The sequence below is a fragment of the Centruroides vittatus genome, unplaced genomic scaffold, assembly GCF_030686945.1.
Source record: "Centruroides vittatus isolate TY-2023 unplaced genomic scaffold, ASM3068694v2 contig_1213, whole genome shotgun sequence".
In the NCBI taxonomy this organism is placed as follows: Eukaryota; Metazoa; Arthropoda; class Arachnida; order Scorpiones; family Buthidae; genus Centruroides; species Centruroides vittatus.
In genome coordinates, this window is record NW_027120776.1 from 1,712,229 (window position 1) to 1,738,476 (window position 26,248).

The 26,248-nt window shown below is 34.2% G+C and overlaps 3 protein-coding genes across 3 annotated transcripts in view; 1 reads left to right on the plus strand and 2 right to left on the minus strand.

Moving 5' to 3' along the window:
* The window catches only part of LOC136986341 (meiotic recombination protein REC8 homolog), a 220,354-nt gene that overhangs the window by 50,837 nt on the left and 143,269 nt on the right, over positions 1 to 26,248 (plus strand). The gene's annotated exons all lie outside the window — the stretch shown is intronic.
* On the minus strand, positions 3,275 to 15,832 carry LOC136985614 (adipocyte plasma membrane-associated protein-like). Its single transcript, XM_067282934.1, has 9 exons — positions 15,737 to 15,832; positions 11,117 to 11,272; positions 10,219 to 10,334; positions 9,825 to 9,914; positions 8,779 to 8,895; positions 8,533 to 8,704; positions 6,922 to 7,056; positions 6,584 to 6,857; positions 3,275 to 3,527 (listed from the first exon to the last, which is right to left on the minus strand). Exons 2-9 carry the CDS (start codon positions 11,218 to 11,220, stop codon positions 3,315 to 3,317), a joined length of 1,221 nt encoding a protein of 406 aa, XP_067139035.1. The 5' UTR covers positions 11,221 to 11,272; positions 15,737 to 15,832; the 3' UTR covers positions 3,275 to 3,314.
* On the minus strand, positions 23,173 to 25,292 carry LOC136985624 (uncharacterized). Its single transcript, XM_067282945.1, has 4 exons — positions 25,062 to 25,292; positions 24,933 to 24,988; positions 23,421 to 23,658; positions 23,173 to 23,339 (listed from the first exon to the last, which is right to left on the minus strand). The coding sequence occupies exons 1-4, from the start codon at positions 25,225 to 25,227 to the stop codon at positions 23,218 to 23,220; spliced, it is 582 nt and encodes a 193-aa protein (XP_067139046.1). The 5' UTR covers positions 25,228 to 25,292; the 3' UTR covers positions 23,173 to 23,217.

A 26,248-nucleotide genomic window follows, 5' to 3' on the forward strand; every position in this document is an offset into this window, starting at 1 on the left:
TCCGGGCCTTTCTCTTACTACCTGGCTGCTCTCCACTATAGTGGCTGAACCCGTGATAAACATGGGGAAAAGTCCACAGGATGAAGAGGGTTGAAAAAAGATTGACTTGAAATTAGTTTGATGTCATAACACATTTTACAAGGTTGAGCATGGTAGATTTAACTTTTATGAGCTATACAGGTATACCTCGAGTTACGTCGTTTGTCAAAAAAGTATATGGAAAAATAAAAATCAAGTTTAAATCAGTTTATTTGACTTTAAATCCGTCCGCCACAAACATTGAAGTCATAATATCACTAGAAAAGCGTTAAAAGCACATAAAATCACATTAAAATACGTATATTTACAGTAAATGTTAATATAATAATCATAAATTCTAGAGAAAGAAACATGAAAACATCTGTGTTCCTGTGTTGTCGTCTTATTTAGCGGTCTTTAAGTGCTCATTATTGGCGTTTCCTCCATTATTGGTGTTTAGTTAAGATGTTAAGTCGAAACTACGACTTACGTTGTAACTACACAAGTAAATTCAACTTACGTCGCCTCTCCTGGAACCAATTACCGACGTAAGATGAGGTATACCTGTATTGCATATTATACTGATTATTGCTAGCAAACAGCACTAACACTGTAAACTCCTTCACCAGTGTTGGTTAAACAATTATTAGGTAACTACCATTAGATTATCCGACAATGGTAGAGTGAGGTATTTGTTTTTCCTATGGGAAAATACTGACTCTACAGATGTGAGAATTTAACCCTTTTTTTTGTGGGCAAGTACAGGACCGTTAAAGGAGAAGACAGGAGACTAATGTTTTTTTGACAAAGATGAGTTAATTTACATGAAAGAATTACAGTACATTCTTTTTAAATTGTGTTCTAGTTAGTGCATTGGTCACAGAGAGAGCAAGTGAAGTTTCTGAAGATGGAAGAGAGGTGACTTAGTATTCCCAAGTAAAACATTCCAACTGCACATTCAGTTGAGTGATCATTGGGATCTTGAAGTGGAAACCACTTCCCTCTGGTGATTTGAACTAGAGTTGTTTTTTCCTATCAGAGATGATTTGATAAATGATGAGAGGACTTGATCTAATCATTGAGGATGGAACTTATTTTGATTGGTCACATGGACTTCAACTCTCAGGATTGGTTCACGAGAAGCAAGAATGAGATGACAAGCTGATATGAATGAACAAGTCTGAGATGACACTTTCATCTGAAAGTTTAGATGTGACTTATTCTTACTTCTCATTTAACTAAAATTTCTCAGAAGTCCTCTCAGACACAGCTTGCTTGCCTTTCTTGGTGGACAGTGAATTCATCTGTTGTTTGAACAGTTTCATGGCAGTGGTCACCCTATGCTTAGGGTATGGCCATCTATGAGGCTGGAAACAAAATTTTTAGGATAAAAAGGGATTTTATGTTCTATCATAATGTTTTATTCCATTTGCATAATACTAGTTTTAGTGCTGTTTATATGCATGCCTTTGAAATAATTTAACAACCAACTTATAACAAAAATATAATTTATAATAAGTGAGTAAATTGCTGAGGTCTTTCATAACTGGTACAAACTGATAATGGGTGTCCTCCATACATAATTGTCTTGTTATTTTTGTGATATTTTAAATTAAAAATAGAGGTGAGATTTCATTTCATCTCTGTCCCTCTTGAGTATGGGCATGCTTTTATAAAATCGTTATTTCAAGGACAAGAGAAGCAGATTATGGCAAGAGATTCTTATAGGTGCGAGTTGTCTTCCCTTAATTTCGAGAAGGGAGTAAGATAGATGAAAGTCGAGCCCAGATATAGAAAGCTAAGGCAAGAGGTCCTGATTAACTGTATATGAACTTTCAGTCTGCACCGGAATTCAGGTCATTTCAATTCAAAAAATTTTCTTCATAATGGAGTTCGATGACCGACTTGACACTTGTTATCAGGAAAAGTATGATGTACAGGGGCAAGGCGACTAAAATCGAGAATATTTATTTTAAAATAGAAATTGAAGCCCGGCGTTGTGAAGGTGTCACACTAATTCTTACTCGTTTTATGTATTTGAGCTATATTTACAGAAACAATTAATTGGAAGACAGGAAAAAAACTGTAGAACACTTGTCCCCAAATTTTCTTTTACTTCCTCATTTCATAAGAATTTGCTACAAACCACAATTAGCAATCTTATATTATACAAAGATGTTACTCTGCCCATATGACAGAATTGACGAATTAATAAGCCTTCTCGTTTATTAAAAAAACTTGGTTAAACTGAATATCACGTCATGCAAATTCTCGCCATATTTGCCATTTGGAAAGTTGATGTTTTTGCTACTTAACGTAAATACAGTAGTGAACCGAAAATCGGAATCAATTGGGGACTGGGGTTGTTCAGATTAGGGATTTGTTCCGATTAAGGTTTATGTACGAAAAAATATATTAACCTGTCCGATGTTCAAATTTTTCTCCGTTGCGTGTCGCTTCGTGTTGAATTTTCGTCGATTTTAAGCCTAACGAAAATTTTTATAATAATAATCGAGGCTATCGTATCGTTAAAAATTATTTCTGCATTTTATACAAACAAAATAAATATATTGAAGAATATAAAAACATGAAACTTATACTTTAGTAGTAAATCTAGTATCAAAAACGTTCGATTCAGCACGACACAGTCCGACTGAAAATCGTGCCGATTACCGGCGATTCCGATTACCGGGGTTCCGATTTACGAGTCTCTACTGTATTTGTAAATATGATATAAAGTTAGCAAGTTATCTCTGCATGTCCTTATAATATGTTTATAGACCATTAAGTTGATGGACCATGCTTTCTCCAACTTTAATAAAATCCAACATTATTTACTTAAAATAAATTTTTTCTACTTTTTACTGCACAGTTTCATAAAGGAACAATGTTGGAAAACAATTCTTTGAACGAACAATAAAGTATTGGGTTAATGTTACCTATGGTTCCAAGATGGCGGCTCGTCTGATTCCAGTAAGGAAACAGTGGGGACACACGTTCTAACCTAACCTAACCTAACCTAACCTATTCTAATAATTTTGTTGGTAATTTATTATAATAGGTTAGGTTAGAACGTGCGTACCCACTGTTTTCCTTCTTCTATTTGCTGGAATCGGAGACAAGCCGCCATCTTGGAACCATAGGTAACATTAACCAAGTATTGTGATGCCGGTGTATAATTTACTGTTAATTTTGGATATTTTTCTATTTATCAGCATACTATTTAATATAAAAGTATCATTATTAGAAGCGTGGGTGAAGACGATGTGGACAAACTCTATTTTATTGCTGAATCATTAAAAACTTTCAGTTTTCATTTTCAGTTTTCCCAAAAAATTATTTCTCCAAGATCCTAAATACAAGTGATTCTGGAATTCCAGGACTTCTGAAATATACGTCGTCTTTCCATTTGGAGAATGAAGACTCTTAATAATTTCTCCGTCATTATTTACCTCAATGATCATACCATAATTTGGAATTATAGGTACAAAAATCTGCCCAGTTTCAATCTGTTTAAAATAAAAAAAAGAAAGGTATAAAACATATTGTCTTTAGTATTTATTATTATTATTCTATGAATTTACATACAGAAGTATAAAAAAACCTTTATGCAAATCTTAGTTACAAGTATTGCCACTAGGTGCTGTTTGGAGAGAAAGGGGAGTGTACACCACAGTGATGAGGACAGAACCAATATCTAAGCAGCAGTGCCCGCATACTATAAAACGTGGAAGCACAATACATAAAAAGGGCAATTTACATTATGCAAGAAGCTTCAAATTCTATGATTCAACGTCGGATCAGTGCTCTCACAAGGTGGCTCTGATTGCACTCGGTTTCATGTCCATTGTGGGTTTGGCCAGGCACAATGGAGCAGTTGATGGTGAAGGATGGGACGACGTATCAAGGACAAACCAAAAATTCCTGGAAGTTTCTGACTGCTTGGATTCAATCCCGGGTCTACTAGAGCAGTAATCTGAATTTTAACTGCCTCAGCTATCTGGCTGGCAATTCACTATGGATACGATTAAAATACAGTCGCATGTCAGTAGGTTTGAATCAAAAATGCCTTTATGGCAATGATGTATATTAACTGAAGAACTGAAAAGTTTGTTAGATTTTTTAACATAAAATATTTAAATTGGGAATTCGTCCGTTAGTTGTGGAGGGTTCCTTCCGGTTTCTTCCTCATTTGTGAAACACATTGCCGCCATTATAAACAGTATTATGGAAGCTTCACGTTCTGGTATTGGAATACAATGAAGTTCGCTATAGTAGTAGTTAAATGCATGATTCCTTACAGTTAACGGATGCTATAAAATATTAACATAATTAACGGAGAAGTCGTTCTGTCATGTAGTGAGAGAAAATAAAATAAAATTCACACATTGCCTGACATATTAAGTGAAATGTGCTAATTGGTTTAACCAGAGTCAATATACAGGGTGTTTATTTTTTATCTTGAGACAATAAAATAACTTCCTTGGATCTCATTATTTTGAGAAAAGGTATCTAGAAAAGTTGTAGGGTTTCGAAGGCCCAATCAATTGGTCACCTTGACTTTGACCTTCAAGGTCATTTTAGGATCAAGTCTGTTTTTTTCAATAGGAACACACATTTTTGATCCCGGCAATGAAAGAGCAGGAAATTTCACAACCAGATATACCTTTGACCTTATGGTCTAGGTCAAAGGTCACGATTATTTTAAGGTTTAAATTATAAGCTTTTTCTAATGGGAAACCATACGTTTTATTACTGGAATGGGCAGGGAGGTAAAAGTTACATTTTTTCACGACCTTATTACTTTGACCTTTAAAAGCATTTATTACTTTTAGCACTATCCAGGAGTAAAAATGTGGAAGTAGTAGTTTTCTGCTCCCTTTGAAGTGCTTATTTTCAGTGAGTCCCTTTGTTTCTCACTATCGTGGTGCTTGTTTTTTGTGAGTCACCTTACTTCTTGCCATTGCTTGAGATGTCGGTTTTGGGAAAAATTTTATAACAAATGTTCAAAATAATGCCCTTCCACTTCGATGCATTTGTTGAGCCGCGCTTAAAATTATCACGCTTGAGATGACCTTCAGAGGTCAAATTTGGGGTACTCAAGGTCATGGCTGATTGTGAAATTTCCCACTCTTTCCATGTAAATGTAACTTTTACCTCCCTGCCCATTCCAGTAATAAAAAGTATGGTTTCCCATTAGAAAAAGCTTATAATTTAAACTTTAAAATAATCGTGACCTTTGACCTAGACCATAAGGTCAAAGGTATATCTAGTTGTGAAATTTCCTGCTCTTTCTATTGCTGGGATCAAAAATGTATGTTTCCCATTGAAAAAAACAGACTTGACCCTAAAATGACCTTGAAGGTCAAAGTCAAGGTCACATCCAAGGTGACCAATTGATTGGGCCTTCGAAACCCTACAACTTTTCTAGATACCTTTTCTCAAAATAATGAGATCCAAGTAAGTTATTTCATTGTCTGAAGATAAAAAAACACCCTGTATATACTGGTCTCTTAGCTATGTTCTAGAGTGAATGTGTCAGCTTGCCGATAGCTGACGCTCGAGTCGCTTTGAGGCAAGAAGTATGGTTTATCAATTTTGTTAGGTAGTTTTGCCATTTTCTAGCATTTTTGTAACTTTCTCTACAAGAAAAAGAAATGACAGCATGTCAAATAAGTGTTTTGTGACTGGGTGTAAGTCTGGCTACATCAAATCTGCTGAGAAGTGGCATTTTTTACACGACTTACGAACCAATTAGATAAGTGGAAACATATAATTGCTCGAAAAGATTTACAACTTACAAGAAAATCGCGAATATGTGACTTGCATTTTGATAAAAGATTTTTGAATACCAATTATGTGCCCATAATTCCGCCTCCTAGTGGAGAAAAAAGACACAAAATATCAATGAAAAGGCCATACGTACAAAAATGGGGATTGCAATTTGGATTTTTTCGGTAATTTAAAGGTTTTTTGGGAGTAAGACGTATTTCTGAAATTATTGTACATCGTACGGCGCCTGAAAGAATCGTACAAATGGCAACTGCTTGACCTAAAGTATCATCGTAATTGGCTGATTTACTTCTCCATAGGAGAGAACGACTGTCAATACTACTTACAGAGACTAGTTTTGAGTCTCCGTTGTCGCTTTCTAGTGACATTAATTGTAACTAAACTTTCTGTAAACATTTTCATGGATAAAATGGTCCTAATATATAAACCTTAATGCGCGCACGATAGAAAGAATTTTTAAAAATATTAAAACACTAAGTACAGTCAAACATGGATTTAGCGCCACTATTTGTTCACTTATAGAATTGACAGTAAATCGAATGTGGCGGTAAAACGAAGTACATCAAACAATTGCACATATTTATGAAGCCAATTTAAGTTTGAATTTGAAAATCGCGTGGTTTGCTGATAAGAATATTGTTTGCAATGCAAAATCGTACTAGATGCTGAGTTCTTTATGAGGAAGATCCCGGGTGGCGTTATATCAAGGCTTGACTGATTCTCAATAAGTTTAATTCGTAGATATTTTTAATATAAAAGAAGTCGCGGTTACCTCAAATGCAAACGTCTTGAATCTCTCCGAATATAAAAATTGAGAGATGCTTCTAAATATGAATCCAACAAAATATAGAAATTCAACAAATATTTTTTTGATTATTGGATATTGAGAAGTTAAATCCATCAAATTTGGCGTGGTCGCATTTCTACCATTAGTTAATCCTATCCAATAGCTCTTGTTGGTGCCATAACTCAAATTGTCTGGTTCTCCTGGTAACCCCTCAACGAACACTTCCAACTTTTCTGACGCGTTGGCATCTAGATTATATCTGGTCATAAAAATATATATATTTTAATATATTATATAATTATATTAAGACAATTAATACTTACTTCAAGATTCTATGATTATTTGTTTCAGCAATTAGAAGTGATTTCTTATCATGAGAGAGAATGATCCCATTTGGAAAATGTAAACCATCGATCAAGACTGTGGCGTTATTAGTCTTTGGGTCAAATTTAATAACTCTGTAAAAAATTCACAAACATCACCATATTGTTTTACTCTTGAAATGCTGGATAGATAATTTAATTTAATTTGTGGAGGCCCAGGAGATTCACACTTGTGGAGACCCCTGTATCGCCTAATGTATCTGCAACTTATACTTTAGATTCCTTATTTTAATTTTACACTATATTTATAAATATAGCCTGCTGTATTTCGTTTTTTAAATCATTCCTCACTTCTTTTCTTTCGCTTCTCTTTTTTAAAATTATTATTTCTTTTTTTATATGGAGCCCACCAGTGGCCAAGCAGTCATCGTACCCTAAACACTGGGAGTTTGGTCGTGAGTTGGCGCTTCGCTCGGACAGGCCACGTGGAGTTTTCCGGGTTTTCTCCACGCTTAAATAGGGGCCAGTTTCCCTTAAAAAGACCTCTCGGAAGGCATCTCCTCTAGGCAGATCGCCCAAGTGTTGAGTTGCCATAACTTAACAAACTTTTTATATGGAGGCCCTAAGCACGTTTCTAGGATGCCTGTTTGCAAATTCGCCCCGGTGAAATGTATACAATTTATTTAATATAATATTAAAATACTATTATACTAAATTAACACGAATTTCTGTTAATTGTTCAGTGAATTGCACTTTCTTCATAGCATTAATTAAAAAATGTGCCAAAACAACCAAAATTTTTCGTTTTTGGCATATAAATACAGTAGAATCTCTATTAACCATAGGGGATAATACGTCCTGTAATCCAAAAGCACGGATAATAAAATTTCCATTTACAATACTGTATTTTCGGTTAATGTTACCTTTGGTAGCGAACATGGCGGCTTGTCTCTGAAACAGTGGGGACGCACCTAACCTAATCTATTCTAAAATAAATTACCATAATTATTTCCAATCAAATTATTAGAATAGGGGTAATTTATTAGAATAGGTTAGAACGTATGTCCCCACTGTTTCAGAGACGAGCCGCCATGTTCGCTACCATAGGTAACATTAACCGTATTTTCATTTATTTGAATTTATATGACAACCCAAATTCAGCAACTTGAACATTAACTATATAGTGTATTTACTCGGACACATGGCAAATTTCATCACTAATTTTTATTCAGTTGATTAGTGATGAAATTTGCCATGTGTCCGAGTAAATACACTATACAGTTAGTGTTCAAGTTGCAGAATAAGTACCGGCACGGTTTCATAAATACTACAACACAAATTCAATAAAAGGGGGCGAGGGCTTGTAATTTTCTTACATTTTATCTATGCAAATTACCTTGGATAGCCGAATATCCGAGACAGTTAAAGTGTCTTCTCTGAGGAACCCAGGATCGACTTAAGGCATGCATCCTCTAGAATTTTTCATGGGTACTCTGACCTGAATCTGTCAATCCCCGACCCTCACCTCCCCATTGTGTACCTGGCCGAATCCACGATGGACACGGATGAATGATCTTAGTGCCTTCAAGGTATTTTAAAAGTCATATTTACCGTCCTGTGCTTTCGTGTTCGAGGACTACGTACAAAACTCTACTTAACGGCCATCGATTACTTGATTCTGTTATGTATATAATACCATCATCATCGATGGCAACGTCATTAATGAAGACCAATTGTTTTCCATCGATTACTGCTGAAGACTTTAGTAATGAAGTGACTTTACCTAAATTAACGAATAAATTATCTGTATTATAAGCCACAACAACATTTAAAGAAGTAATGTAACAATAAACTTACCCGTTTCTACATCAATGACATACAGTCCATAATATGCATCGACTACATAAAGTCTGTTCTTACGATCGAATTTCAAGCCTAAGACACGACCACATTTATGTTGTTCCCATATTCCTTCTAATTAAAGTAAAAAGATTAGAAATTAAACTTGAAAACTAAGTTATGAATTTAACAATTAAAAAGTTTAAATTAAAAAATATAAATCCTGTATTAGAGCAGAAGGGCCGTACGGAGTGCCCCATTACATCAGGTAAGTTCACCATCCAACAATAGGTGCATTTTAAGCTCATTATTGACTGCGAAGAAATACATGAAAAATGTAACACCTTCATAGTCAATGAACTGAATGCATCATACTAGGATCGAGAGAATGAATACAAATCACATATCAAAACAAGCTTAGCACTGCACCCCCTCCCAATAGAAGATCCGGAATGGAATCTCTATTGGGAAGGGTCTCTGAAGAGGAATGAAAGAAAGATTTTCGTGAATTACAAATTGCAGACTGGATAGAAACGATAAAGACAAAGAAACAAGTGCATCTGGCCAGAAATGTACTTATTATGGCCCTGTACTATAATATATATCATGCCCTTTTCCTCCATCAAATAATAGATGTAAAAATATGGCCCTAAACTACGGATTCGTAACTCGAGGCTTTAAGGTGCTGCTTACGTGCAAATATATTTGCAATTGTTTCTTTTCGGCTTTTTTATGAAAATGTCTTCGGCATATCCTGAAATGTCTCCATACGAAATTTCTTTGCATTTGGTCTGCTAAATGTCACTCTAGACAGCGTTGAACAGAGGTATTTTAATTACGATCATTCGGTATTAGGCTATAGAAATAATAAATATTATTCGAGTTATTTCGGTTTAGCGCTGTATTCGATTTAATGCCAGTTTCAGAGGAGAATAAATGGTAACGCTAATTCGAGATTTTAATCCGTTTTTTCCGAAATGCTTTATATTCGGCGCCCGTAAAATCGATTATTCGATCGATTCAATTAATCGATTATTAAGTAATTATTTAAATTAATTACTAACCGCATTTGCTTCCAATCTGCGCGACAGTTGAAATTTTGTTATTTTCTATTTTGACTATCCTTCCATCTGATATTCCTGTATAAATAACTCCTGCAAAAATGAAAAGAATATTCATTACTGAAATCATTGAAATATTTTAAATTTTATTTAAAAATATTATTTATTTATTTCTAATAATTATATTTAACACCAGATGACGACATAACCGCCTATCTGTAGACCAAATTACTTAGTATATTAATAAATAATTAGCCGTATTATAGCCCAATAAAAAATCCAGTCAATTTTGTAATTATAAATACTGAATGTAATATATTTGAGTATTTGCTTATTGAATAAGAATAAAAATAATTCTTTTGCTTTTGTGAATGTATAATTGAATGAAAACACTAACCATTTCGAAGAGCAAGCGATTCTGGTTTCGTTATTTGTCCTTCAAAAATATGTTCCGCGTCATCCAAATTATTGTTTACGGTTAAGGGTCCTTCAAACGCTTTTGGAAGCGAAATACTACATAAAATAATAACATAATAAATATAATATTCTGATTTATAAGAAGATAATTTAACTAATTAAGCAACATAATACGAAAAATATTAGTACTAGTTTCCGAGAAGAAACTTTTCTGTTTCCCGACCCGAGACTATTTTTTTTCAAGTTCCAGAAATTTCCGGAACTTAAATAAAATTCCTACGGTACTACATAAAAGTTACCATTTATGCAATTACTGTAATTAACACAAGTATAATAAGTAGAGCTATTGTCTGTGACTGTTTCGCTGTACAGTCTAATCTTCAATAATGGCCATCTCTCAATAAAGAACACCTGTAACAACGGAGATTTTTCAGAAGCGTGATCTGTCGGGATACGTTGCCCCATCCCTTACCACCCGGCCAAAGGGCTTTTATAGCGGGCTCTAAGAGGACCATTTTTTTTAGCAAGTTCGTAATGGAACTCTTAGAACACGCAAGGTGGATGGTTAAAAATGTTAATCATTTTTTTAATGTTCTTATCAGTGGCCGTTGTCCAGATGTTTGATTGTATTCAGTTTATAGTCTTATTAATAAATCATATAATGATATTATCGTATAGGCATCCCCCGTATAACGTCAGTAATCCGTTCTTAAAAGCGAGATAACTGAATAGAGTTATCAGAGATAGTTGAATGACTTCAAACCTTCAACTTTGAAGAAGAATATTGGGAAAAATTTAAATTTGAGGAGAATGTGGTGAGAAAAATATTTATAGGAATTTTATGACTACTCTATAGTAATAAGTAAAATTTTACTTACTTATAGGAAACGGGTTTGAAGTCCAGTTTCAGAGAAGAATTTGAGAAAATCAAGTATACGATAAGGAATATTCCCAGGATTTTAAAAAAGATACGAACTGCCATTTTTAATTTCGATTTTCTGTTAGAATATTATCTGTTTAACCTATATAATAACCTGTAAAGTAATATCGGTAACGATAAGTATTTTTATACAATAAAAAATTTTATATATAAATTATTTAATGTACCATGAAATCAATTTAAAGCCACGATTTCTTCCCTGAAAACTTGCACTAAGTCGAGTATGGCGTTATATTGGAGTACCTAAAAAAAGGATTATATATAGTAAAGATAACAATGCCCTTTGCCGTGTAAATTCGTCTATATCTTATAGTAATTCGTAGATACTGAAGAGTTCTCTATTACATATGAAAAGATCCTTTCTTAGTATTGGTTGGCACTATTCAGGAGGCTGATATATTGAGGTTTTAATGTACATACACACTTTAAAATGATAATTATTAACGGATAATTGATATATTGTCATCATTGAAACTGTCGCCTGTTGATAAGATCCTTATGGTAACAATCAGAATCATAATTAAATTTTATGGAAAGGTTCATCACCTGCACTAGATGTGTACTTATTGCAATAGAAACATCATTAACCGGAATTTTGGTATTCAAGACCTCTTTTAATATTTCAACTCTTTCCGTTGTGTGACACTGAGGGCCTTTTTTAAATTCATATTCATCTCGGAAGCAGCATAATAGCGAGGGATAGGTTTGGATATGTTGGTCCTGTCTTTTACCAACAGGCCTTTTTATGGAAGGAGTTATCCCTCTCCAGTTTCAGTTATAATTTCGGACCGAAAGGAAAATCTCTATTACACAAAACACGATAATACAGGGCGGAATTTTCCGTTTTGACAGATTTCCATTTTACGGAGGATTATTTTATTAACGTAGAACAAACGAAAAGATGTTACATTACAGAAGAAGCAGCTATAAATACCTGTGTTTTGTTTGGAAGACAAGCAGAAAATACCGAAACACGTACACGTGACGCACAGAGGAAAAAAATTTTAAATTATGATTCATAATTCAACTGTTGGCATGCGGAAAAATTCTGTTTTACTCAGGATTTATTATACCAAAAGTCTTCTTTTTCCGCGTTAGATAGTTTTCTGATATTCATAGGGTCCAAGGTTATACTTAGTGTATTATCTTATTTAAAAAAAATGTATCTATTTTGTAAAAATAAAATATTTTTTTTTTTAAAGTAAAAAAAGTATTTTAAATTAGATTTTCTATATTTTTTAATGTAATTGCTATTATGTCAGTTTTGTTCGTTGTAGATTATTTATCTATAAACCTGGTAATAAACCCAGGAACCTGGAATAAAAGCTTTTTCCTTCTTATAATAAAATTCATATTAAAAATTATGTAATCGAACTCCGACGTTATATATCTTTTTTGTTTTTAATTGAAAGATTCGATCTAGCCAAGCTCTTGCAAGGTCTACATAGTACAGACCTTGAGCTCTTGCAAGGTTTATATAAGAAGGTCAGGACACGCGTACTGGAGCCGCCATTTTGTGCCTTTTTGAGTCGCATGTTTAAAACAAACTTGTACGAGCAGTCAGTTTTATACGACATTAATTAAACTAATTTATGCAATTTTAGTTTAATTAATGTCGTATAAAACTGACTGCTCGTACAAGTTTGTTTTAAACATGCGACTCAAAAAGGCACAAAATGGCGGCTCCAGTACGCGTGTCCTGACCTTCTTATATAGACCTTGAGCTCTTGTAGTGATTGCAGTGCCCCTGGTGGTAATATTTGTCTCTAGTCGATTTTAGCAAGTAGCGAAAAAGGTAGTCAAAACGACTATGCTTCGAGACAAATTACTTAATTTCAGTATTTAATTAATAGCACAATATTAGCCATAAATAATTGATTATTTAAAAATTTATGGCTAATTATACAGTACATTTTACATTTACTAAAACAATAAAATTATAAGAATTAATTTTCCCTGACCATCTTTTCACATTAATCTATTTTCATTATTGAAGTTTCCTTAAATGTCAAAAATTATTTTCCTATTATTAATAATAAAATTACATATAATTACAAACATTTCCTTCTACGGGTCTGGTTAAGTCAATTTATTCTCTTTCACATTACTTAACTAGTTATCAGTCTTTGTCTATTAAAAGATTGAGTAATTTGTTTATAGGGAAAGTAAAACACGTAAAACAATAAACTAACAGAAATATCTGAAACCAGTTTAAGACATAATCAGAGAAGGAGAAGGTAGATAATTGTAAAAGTTTTCCTCCAAAGGAAAACTAAATTGATTGTCGTAACTTCGATTTTTATTACCTGGCGTGACTTAAGCTATTGAAGGTCGTATAATACATTTAATGAACAGAAATTTTTGTGGGGAAATAGCAGGAAAATAAGCTTATTTATATAAATATTTTAAATGTATACTAAGAAATCTAAATTGAGAAATTCAATTTTTGTGGTTACTTTTTGCTTTTCCGTTGTGTGGGTAATTTTTCTGGTTAATGTAACCCTTGGTGCCAAGATTGCGGCTCGTCTCTGATTCCAGCAAGGAAACAGTGGGACGCACGTTCTAACCTAACCTATTCTAATAATTATGGTAATTTATTAGAATAGGTTAGGTTTCCTTGCTGGAATCAGAGACGAGCCTCCATCTTGGCACCAAGGGTTACATTAACCTTTTTTCTATATTCGTCTTGGATTCGGCTAGTCCCACAATAGAGGCGATTGGATGGCGAGAAATTGGGCCAAACGTGTTTGGAGGTCAAAAAATTCTTGGGATTGTTGGCCCGGATTCGCACCCATATCTTCAGAGCGGTAGGCTGACACTTTGCCTTTACAGACTGGCAGTGATTAAAATATATCATTAGTATTTATCTATCTTCTATCAGTTTCAAGAAAAAATAAAGTGAATTTTTTTAATATAGTTTTCCTTAGTTCTAAGAAAACTTGTACAGTAATTGCTACTTCTTGAACACATACTTGCATATATAAGAAAGCTTTAACTCGAGGGCATCATTAATTTTTTTTATAAAGAATAATAATGTCCTCTAGCTAAAGCTTTCCAACATATATTGCATGATGTCAACATATATAAATTTGCATGTTGGCAGTGTGCAAATTTAAAATAAAACTGTATTAAAGCCGCTCTACCACGCGGCTTTAATACAGCTGGATAAGTAAACCAATGACATATTACATTTAATGAAACGGATTATGCCATCGATTTTCCCATTCGTGACTTAGAAAGACAGTGCTTTCGACGGTATTTTCCTAAATTATTAAGCTAATCGCCTGACGTAACTGGCACGTGGTCTGTTGTTTGGTCCTCTGATTCTAAGATAGCAATCGATTAAATTTCAGCTGACGTAGTGATTGTTAGTTCCTTAGAAGGTATCTTATCGGGTTGATTTTTTAACTATGAACTTTACGAAGAGATAGGCCCGAAAATTGATTACGTTTAGGGCCTTTGAGATTCTTAACATGTTACTGGCATGGTAAAAAGTTTGAAAATTATACTGCTTTTATAGTAACGTTCCATAAATTCCTCTAGTGGCTTATACTGTTATCGATCGTTCAGTTTCTGCAGATGTGCTTCAAGTTGTCTGTTTCATTATTGGTTGTCTACCACAATAAAATCAACGACAACTCTGCTTAACACGTACCTTACTAAAAACAATTGTATGGAGTCATGTGCAAGCGAATTTAAAGGGTGATTTACTGATATAAGATTCTATATAGTGATGTCCAGAGCTGGGCCCTTTTGGATCGTGAGCACGTGTTCACTGAACGCGCAGCAACCCCGATTATTACTCCCCTCATCCTGATGATTCTCTGTTAGTTGTTACATAATGTGGCGCATAGTTCTCGTTAAGCAGGGGTCGATAGCAATACGACCGTTTATTGAATTCGACGACCCATTTTTCAATTGTTTTGCCGCATAAACCTCCTTAACGAAGCTCAAGGATTTTAAGGAATATTAATTAATTAATTGTATTTAACTCCTAATTGTAATATTTATTCCAAAATAAACACGTTTCGTTGAATTTCTCTTAAAAACTATCAAGTTATTTAAACTTAAACAGGCTTATTACACAATCAGATTATAATTTTTTTTATATTGTTTTGTGGTTAAATACAGTTAAACTGACCTAAATTTATATTAAGGTGGCATAAAACACTCCAAATTTCCAAAATATATAGCTTATTTTATTTCTATAAGAATGTATCTTAATTATATTATTTTAATATTTTGTAATTAATTTTCTTGCAAATCTCCTCCCTTTTCAGAATAATGCATAAAGCTTGGGGATCCGCATTTATAAAGGGCCCCAATAAAGTTAATTTTACTTAGTTGAAAATATTTTCAAAGGGGCCTCTGTATAGTTTGGCATTTAAGGCCCTGTTTGTAGAACTGTTTTATTATTATAAATACTAGGCATTAAGTTCATAGTCGAGTGATCGTTATCAGATAATTGTATTATCAGCTGTTTCTCCTTAAGTATATTAAATTTAAATATTTAGGGATATAAGCGTATTTTTAATTAAACGACATTAATGTTACTCACCGTAATTAAGTGTTAACTCAGTTCGGAAGGGAGAGTTCGATAGAACACTGCAAACATAACCGTTCAAGCAGCCATTCTCAGCTGAGTGTTATTGATCACATGAGGCGATTCACGTGGTAACGGTTTGACCTATGAACAACGTTGATAAACAGTGGGCTAATAAATAGAGAAGTCTGGACATTTTTTTTATGTATCGATTTACAGTGTTTAAATTGAATATTTAGTGACGATCTTTAAATCAATAACATTGAATATATAGTGTTAAATATACTGTATTTTACCAAATTACTCGAGAAGCTCATGAGGGGGCCCATTTTTAAGTGGTTTTGTTCGGTTTGTTTGTTTACGGAAACGCGACACGTGGGCAATCTGCCCCGGCAGGACTTTCCACGGAGAACTGGTGCCTATTTAGGTGCCACTAACGTGACGAAAAGCCTAAAAAATCCGCTCGGCTAGCCTGTTGGAGAGGTGTCAGGTTTTATCCACATTAGTAAGCCCCTTCAATGGCGCGTTATGGTTTCATGGGACCCAGAAAATTTGAATCAGGGGATCTCATATAGGGTTAGAACTTCAGAAAATTTTCAGAAATTTAAGACAAAAGGAACGGGAGTTATTAAGCTTTAAAGGGAGTGAACAAAATCGTGCCCCCCACACTTACTAACATTTATACATACAACACTCGCGACTTTTTCAAGGCTCACAGAGTCCAAAATAACCCTTGGGGGGATTTTTTTTTTATCCGATCGCCATACTTTCTCTCTGTTATATATAACAGCCGGAAAAATAATATAATGTATAACTTAATATACTTTCATGCACTAGACAAACCTACCTAAATAGATAAATTCCGTATAATTTCCTGTGCGATTTACACATTTCTTATATCATCCTGCGATACTTCTTTTTGTAAACTGTTCATACAACACATAGAACACCCGAATCCACACCGAACCCCACGTAGTAGAAGTTTGTAAATAGGTCACGCTTACACGCATTACCAGTAATCTCGTCACGAGACGTCGCTGTAAGGCAATGAACCGACATTTCCGCATACGGAAACGGTTATATGACGTCATTAAGTCGTCGTTAACTACAGCCTTCGTTTTTGTTTTAAGAAAAGAACAAGTTCACACACCTCAAATGAATACTTATACATAAAAAAAAAACATAATTTTAATCTTTAATTAATTAACCCGTTCACCTCTTTCCGTTAGACGCCATCTTGATTATTAAAGAACTGTGTTTTCGGAGCGGAGAGTCTGGTCGCATCACCGAAAACTAAATTGGTAACGTCACGAATGACGTCACTCCTCACCTGTCGACATTTCCGCACAAGCGCTGAGTACACTGGTCACATCACTTATAGTGTTTAACGAATAATGTAATTATCGACGTAAATATTGTACATTTCCTGTTAAAAAAATATGCTTAATTTTGTGAATAGAGAATGTGATTGTAAATGGTAAGAATGAATAAAATATTAATTCTCCAGTTATGACACGTGACCAACCTCGCCCTTTAATCACAATGAGCAATATGAACTCACTCTCGTGTACCAAGACACCTGACTATTCTTTCAACTACGACCAATAAAAACCAAAAAGGGATGAAGATGTAGCCTATGTTCCTTTAGACATTTTTACAATTTTTTTTTTTGCACTTTTTCGTATTTATAAAAATTATAAATAAATTGATGGCTTTTGTCTCGTTTAACATTAAAAACTTTATTATCATCATCAGGTAAAAAAGTATACAGAGCAGAGTAAAAAGAATATAAAAATAGCTTTGCATAGTATACGCCGTCGTAAATATGAAATTATTCACTATTATTAAAGACTAGATAATAAGGTCCAACAGTCAGTCAATGGTTAAAATCTAGAAATAGAAAAAACAATTTTTAAAAAGAAGATTTACGAAGAGAAAACAAATATGAAAAACGAAACCTCACCAGAAATATTGTAGAAACACTTAATTTGTTGTCTTCAGTCATTAAGAAAAAATCGATGAAATCATCGAAACTCTTCCTCCCTTTCTATAAAATAAACCGAGATGATATACTAAACACGTTAAAAAATTTTTTAATATTGTCTAAATTACTATTGAAATACTCCGTTTACAGTGAAGCAATCTAAAAATTTTGCAAGGAACACTTCAAGTCAAAGTCTGTTGTCGTTATCCAGTGGCGTAGCGAGGGGGTGTATCATGCACCGGGCGCCACTCGCAGAGGGGCGCCCAAATGGTCTCCAAGACAAAATATATGTGTTTCTGGAGGGGATAGGGGCGCCAATAAAGTGTCGGGCGCCAGTTATTTTCGCTACGCCACTGTCGTTATCATATACATTTAATAATGTATGACGTTGTTTAAATAGTCAAAAAACGGTGTAAAAAAAGGTATGTGTATTATGAAAGGCAAAATTTACTTACAATGTATGAAGTGTTTACGGTTTCAGAAATATAACTTTCTCATCAGCATCGATAAATCGACTTCTATTTTATCTAAAAGAGGTATTAACGTTTCCGCTTCTCTTCTATCGTCCTCATTTAATTCCATTTCGATATCTTAAACAAATAAATAAATATATATTACCTCTTACTAAAAACCTGTTTAATTTTTATAAAAAATTAAAACGGTCAAGACACTTACCATCTCTCATTATTATTTTTAATTTTAGATTATAAAACTGCTCCCTCGACTCGCAATGATCTCTCAGTTTCAGAGTTAACTCTAAAATGTCACCCACTAAAGCATTTTTTTCGTTATTTTCGTATTTCCAAGGATCCCAAAAGCACGTGCCTACTTTTAAAACCAGGTGAACGTCAAACGATCGGTCAACTATTTCCATTATCAACCCTCTGACGACGTATCTTTGCTTCATGAGATCCTTGCAAAAGACACACACTCCTTATTAAAAAATCAGCAGGAATAAAAGGCTATGTTTCTGCTTAAAATCTTAAAAATTTCGAAGATAAAGAAGTGCCGTAACAAGAAGAACAGATATCGAGGGAGACCAAACTTATATTCATTCCTGTGTCACTGTGGATAAGCTCTTACGTATGGTATACACGTATACAACGGCTTTACTATATTCGGCTATGGTAGTCAAAATGGCGGCTCGTCTCTGATTCCAGCAAACAGAAGAAAGGAAACAGAATAGGCTAGGTTAGAACGTGCGTCCCCGCTGTTTCCTTTCTTCTGTTTGCTGGAATCAGAGACGAGCCGCCATTTTGACTACCACGGGTAAATTTAACCCTATATTAAGATCTCTATCACGTATATTTTTCTTAATTAAAATAGTGGTGACTCCTTCCTGTTTACGCTATCGAGATTAACCCCATGATAATTTTAGGTTTAAAAGTAATATGGTTAAGAAACTCGTAATGTGCGTGCTTAAAATGAAAGTAGAGTATCATATAAAACAAAGTTTAAATTGTAAGAATGAAAAAAAAAGAAGCTGTTACTTGAAACCCGGGTCCTAGTTTCTGAAATTCAGGATGTCCAGAAATCCAACTGAGGAAAGAATATCTAAGAGGTACGAATTCTTTAGTTAACATTTCCCATTTATCTTCGCCATCTTCTTTGATACCCTACACAGAAATACATATATTTTCTAACGTTGCAGTGTGTGTATACAAACGTAAACTTTCATTATAAAATATAATCTTAATTATCTAGAAACCACAACGGGAGTGTTGATTGAAAAAGCGGCTCTAACACAGCAAGATGCACCTTTGTTCATACAATAGAGCAGACTAGTAAAAATGCAACAATGCCAGTTTCATCTGAAAAGGACTGTTTTATTGGTATGTGGATCCTGCTGTTTTTAAACACGCAGGCCCAACATACTCAGCTATACACTGAGTGGTAGTACAGAAATTTAAAAAAATACACTTACCCTATGTTCTCTAGCTAATCTTAGCTGTATATCACGATAGAAACAATTTTTATCTTCTATTAAAGGGAGTAAACATTTAATAATTACACAAGTGTCGAGAATAATAATCAGAAAAAATGACTGTACAAACCGTATTGATCTATAAACTTCATTCCCACTTCGTAGCACCTGTTCAGTCGACAGTACTCACAAAAGAAGATTAATTTCGAATTTGCGCAGACTCCTTCATTGTAGCATATCGGATCGCGATAATCTCTTATAGCATAATCGAATCCGATTTTGCACGACCCGCAAATCCTCACTCCTTGGCAAATCCCAGCCCGATTCTCTTCGTAACAAACTGAGCATGGTCCAATTTCCTCATCGTCTGCGTTACAAAACGTATTTTTTAAAAATAAAGTGACAAAAAAAGAATTTAAATTTTTGGTTAATGTTACCTTAGGTAGCCAAGATGGCGGCTCGTCTCCGATCCCAGCAATCAGAAGACAGGGAACAGTGGGACGCACGTTCTAACCTATTCTTATTAGAATAGGTTAGGTTAGAACGTGCGCCCCACTGTTTCCTTGCTGGAATTAGAGACGAGCCGCCATCTTGGCTACCTAAAGTAACATTAACCAAATTTTAAAAAATCACTACTAAAGTTTACTTCCATCGTCTTTGCTGCAATGGGCACCGAGTCTTTCACTCATTGTTTCTGAAGAAATCACGAAAGATGACGAGAGCCGAGAGGAATTTTTACGATATTCTTCGAATAAAAAAATATTAAGAATTTTATAATTAAAGGATTTATTTTTTAAATAACTCACTTATCCCCTTCTAAACGCTTCGTAATGGAGTTCAACGTAATGTTCAATCTCTCGTCCATCACCTTTATAGAAGTGCATTTGATGTTCCTATCGCTTCGTTCGTATGCAAATTTTTAAATAATAAATGCAAAATTGATTTGTATTTTAAATGAGAATATCGTCGAATATCACGTTAAAAAGTAAATCAAAATATTCCTAACATTTTTAAGTTAAGAAGATGAAATGCAGGGAACGTTGCCATAAAGTTACCGCAGCTCACAGTGAAATTTCGGTTTAGCGCCACTGAAACTGGTCGTAACTTCTAACCCATTCTGTAAATATAAAAGAAACTAATGAACGATATTTATCCATTGTCCATGTAACTATTTTTACGTAGTTAATTCTTTGTCGTATGCGGATCAACACTTTCGAGGCCAAGTTAGCGCCATTTTACAGGAGAACTGATCCCACCTATCCCAGTTATCTATTTAAGTTATCAAATTGACCCCGAAGAGAAATCTGTTGAATGAATATCTTCTTGAAGGAATCTTAAATTGATTCAAAGGTCCTATTTCTTCTACAACTGCATTGTATCTGCTTAATTTAATGTAATTCCGCTGAAAGATGTTAGATATACGACCGGCACGACTCTATTGTTAAAGAGTAAGTATGATGTACAGGGGCAAGCCACTACTAATTTGAGGTGGAGAGCATATATTAATAATTAAATAAATTAAAATCATGACGAGGTTGAATAAAATTGGAGACTTCACATTTATAAATTCCAGATCTTTTATTTAGATGTAATTCGAAGCAGACTTCCGTCGGGATTTGACATAAATCCAGTATAAAAACATAGATGAACAGGGGGCACAGATTTTTCAAAGAGCAAATACAGTGGATTCCGACTAATCCATTTTGGCCCAATTAAGCGGCTGTCCCAATTAAACGAACTAATAATAAATTCTGCAATAAAATATGTAATATATAGGTAAAAATAATAATTACGTACCTATTTTAATGGTTTAATAAACCAAAATACAGGAAATATTTGTACTATAAATTTGCCAGACTCGGACTCATTCTTTCTTTTTAGTTAGAACATGTTCTAACTAAAAAGGGAGAAAGAAAAGGGTTCGTCCATTTTACGGTCTTCCTTTGAGCACAAATCCTTTACTCGGAGATGGGCCACTTCGGCGGGAGTGTACGTAGTGCCTACATATTTTCGGAAGATTACCGAAATATATCAAAAATTGTGAAATTCCTTTTCTGCTTCTGTCCCAATCAAGCGATTAAATTATATATTAATTTATTAGTTAGGTTTCACTTCTTTAAGATTTGACACAATGAAGCGGCTGCCCCGATTAACCGGTGTCCCAATTAAGCGGAATCCACTGTATTTACTGTGACGTGGTCAGAATGCCTGGCTGCAATTTGTAATCCTATTTTACATTTATTTAATTTAAAATATTGTTCTCCACCTCCAATTAGTAGTAGCCTGTCCTCGTACTTCGTGCTTTTCCTTTAACAATAGAGCCAGTCTTCTCCTTTCGAATTGAAATAACGTAACTTCCGGTTTGTATCGGAAGTTCTTATATGGTTAACACAATATTGAGCTTGAGACTCTGATTATTTAAAAATTTAATATTTTGTTTTAAAAGAAATTAAAATGAGCTACATAATGACGAGCGGAACGTAACTTTTTTGACTGAAGGAAAATTCTTCAGTGAAGAAATACTTCTGTTCTGTTTAAGCTGACGATTAACGTATTAAAAACACTCTTTGCCATTCGTATTTACGTATAAAAAAATCCGGCAACGATTATGTAACTTTCCCGAAAAAAAAAAACAAACTCGTGCGTTCGTTTATCGTATTTCGACACCATTCGAAATACGATAAACGAACCCCTTCCATCTGCACAGCCCTTTGGCCTTTAACAACCAAGTTTTTGATGGCATCAATACCCTAATAAACATCAAACTCTTCGTTTTACAGTCTGATTATCCAGAAACACCAAATTAATAAAATTTGTTTATTCTGCCTGTAAACTGTGTAATCTGGAATGCAATCTGCGGCTTTTCTGAATTGTGGTACTAGCGCTTTTTTGGCTGGTACCACGTTCTTAATTGGACCCAGCTGAGGAATATTTGCAACATTCTTTTCTTTGTTGACGTAAGAAATTTCGTATTCCTCAAACTATCTGTTGCAAGATCCAAACAGAAGACACACCATCCGAATTATCAATGTGTCACAATGTATGCATACGTATACTAATACAAAATGATTATGGCATAATTTTTAATCCTTATGTCACTTTAACCTGTTTTTGTTTATTTATTTTAGCATTCTGGTACAGAGACCCTGATGCGGGAACTTGTTCCCCCCCTCTCTTTTTGCTCACATTAAACGTTGTATAAAGGGCATAATGTACGCTATGACGCCAAATTTCCGCCATTCTTAATGTGACGATGACATCAATTGAATGTAACAATGAACAGTGTTTAACAAAACAAATGCTTCTATAAACGTCGTGTCTGAAACCTTTACAGACGTGGCCAGTTTCCCCATAGAAAGTCTTCCCGTTAGACCATCCCAGATCACCCACCCGTTGTGTTCCTAAACAGTGGTTCTCGATCTCTGGGAGATCGCGGACCGATAAATTTTTTTATAAGATGATGACTATACCAACAAAACTTTTTAATATAAATGCCTTTTTTGGATTTTTTTAAAGTTTATACATTAAACCAATGAGTGTTTATTTTTAAATGGCAAAAATCCAATTACAATACAAGTTATGAAGTATCTACTGTTTTTCTGGACGTAACGTTCTAAATAGCATCGATGAATCTACTTCTATTTTATCTAAAAGAGGTATTAACGTTTCCACCTTTCTTCTATCGACTTCATTTAATTCCATTTCGATATCTGTATATAAATATACAAAAAGAAATTCAGGGTTTTAGTAAGAAGTAAACGTTTATTTAAAAAATAAATAAAGTCACTTACCGTTTTTCATTATTAATTTTAATTTTAAATTATTAAACTGTTCCCTAGACTCGCAATGATCTATCAGTTTCAGAGTTAACTCTAAAATATGGCACACTAACGTAGTGATTTCGTTCTTCTCGTATTTCCAAGGATCCCAATAGCACTTGCCTATTTTCAAAACCAGGTGAACGTCAAACGATTGGTCCACTATTTCCATTACTAACCCTCTGACATCGTACCTTCTCTTCACGAGGTCCTTGCAAAAAAACGACACGTTTCTTATTAAAACCATGGAGAAAAATAAATTATTATTAAAACTTCTTGGAAATTTTGTTTTATAAAATCAATTCTAGTTAAGGAGTCCGAATTAGAACGAGCAAACCCACATTCATTTCTGTGCTACTGTGGATTTTTTTAAAAAAAACTCTGTCCGTCCTATGGGCTTTAAGAGGGCCTCACAATTAGCAAGCCCGTTATGTGTTCGGCCAGGCCTACAATAGGTGAGGGACGTGATGCCACTGTGGATGAAAGGGGGTATGCTCTTTATTGTATACATAAGCGTACAATGGAGTTTGTCATGTATCCTGTAATTATTTGGTTTCTTTGTTAAAGAAGAGGAGAGACCTAGCTCCCTGGGACTCTCTGTTTAAACTACAGCGATAAATTTTACATTTATCATTATGGGATTATATTAATGCAATTGTTATGCGTATACATTAAAATTAAAAAGCATAGCATTAGCATAAAATTTCAATTATAAGAAAAAAAAAAGTTGTTACTTGAAACTCGGCTTCTAGTTTCTGAAATTCAAGATGTAGAGAAATCCAACTGAGGAAAGAACGCTTGAGATTCAAAAATTCTTTAGTTAAAATATCCCATTTATGACATTCATCATGTCTGATAACCTACAAAAGAAATATATAAAATGTATATATATACACACACACACTGCAAATTTACATTATAATATGCAGTACGGCTAATCCGCAGAGATTGAAATCAGTGGTAGATTGGATTGGATTAATGGGAAGTATGATTAGTAAGGATATGATATGATGTTTACGCTTTAAAGCCATTTGTCTTTTTTCACTGTTGTAAGATACTTTATAGCAGCAGAGGGTAGAATTATTGTTTTGTCAAAAAGGATCACAGAAAGAATGAGCAGCAATGCTCATAACACGTAATCTGTGTTTACTTTACACGTGAGCTGCAAGTGTATAGGTGGCAATCCCATTTTACAGCAGTTAGGGAATAGTAGATGATGTTCCGACTAGAGCGATATGCTGTATAATATCTATAAATTAAATAATAGGAGTGTTGCCTTGGAAAAACAGCGTTAACACAGCAAAATGCACACTGTTCAGATTACAATATAACAATTTAATAACGATGCCACTTTCATTTTAAACGGGCTATTTTATTGGCATGTGTAGTAGATGTAGTTTACCAGACATATACGACCAATAAATACAAAGCTTACACTACTCAGCTACGTTAAACGATAAAAAAGAAATTTAAAAATTCACTTACCCTATGTTCGCTAGCTAATCTTATCTGTATATCACGATAGAAATACTTTTTATCTTCTATTAGGAGGGAGTAAACACTTAATAATTACACAAGTGTCAAGAATAATAATCAGAAAATGGCTGTACAAACCGTAATGATCCATAAACTTCATTCCTGCTTTGTAGCACTTGTCCAGTCGACAGAAATTACAGAGGAAGATGAATGTCGGATCTTCGTCGCCGCAAGATCCTTCATCGTGGCACATGGGATCACTAAAACTTCTTACAGCATAATCGAATAGAACCTTACATGCCATGCAAATCTTCACCCCCTGGCAAATCACAGCCTCTTTCTCATCGCAAACCGCACATGGTCCAATTTTCTCATCATCTGTGTTACAAAATGTATTTTTTTTTTTAAATAAACTGACAAAATATTTTTTAAATTAGTAAAAATCACTAAAGTTTACTTCCACCGAGTCCTTCACTCATGGTTTCTGAACAAATCACGAAAGGTGACGAGAGTTAAGAGGAATTTTTACGATATTCTTAAGTAAAAGATTAAGAATTTTATAATTAAAGGATTATTTTTCAAATAAAAAAATCTCACGAAAACTCATTTATTCCTTTCTAAATGCTTCGTAAAGGAGTTCAACGTAATGTGGAATCTCTCGTCCATCACCTTTATAGAAGTGCATTTAACGTTCCTATCGCTTTGTTTGTATGCAAATTTTTAATAAATGCAAAAGTGATTTGTATTTTAAATGAGATTATTATCGAAAATCACGTTAAAAAGTAAATCAAAATATTCCTAACATTTTAAAATTAAGATGAGATTTTTGTAACTATTTTGTGACTATGCTTCTATTGAATAAAAATTTCCCCCGTAACAAATTATCCCATACAAGAAATTCCAAAATAACGGTTCCTTCGACAATATTGTAACATTCTTCCTCACCATAACAGTTTCCCATTAGCCACGAGTGCGTCCAGAGCTTCCACAAGGTGGCGCTGGTTGCACTCGTCCGATCAGCGCCACCTTGTGGAAGCGCTGATCGAACGTTGAATCATTGTTTGAAGTTTGCACAATGTACGCTGCCCTGTTTCAAAGCATCCAGATATTCACCATATTGTAAATTAAACACTTCCATACTTAAGGTGGTCGCTAATGTCCATTAATGGCTGATGTGTCATTTCAACACCAGATACTTAATAGCCTGCTATAGTCAGTGCATCTTACTATTCAATGTTGCACTGTGTTAACTAATCTTACTATTTGTATTGTGTTAAATAATTGTAGAAATACAGCAACCACTATGAATAGAGCCCGTGTATATA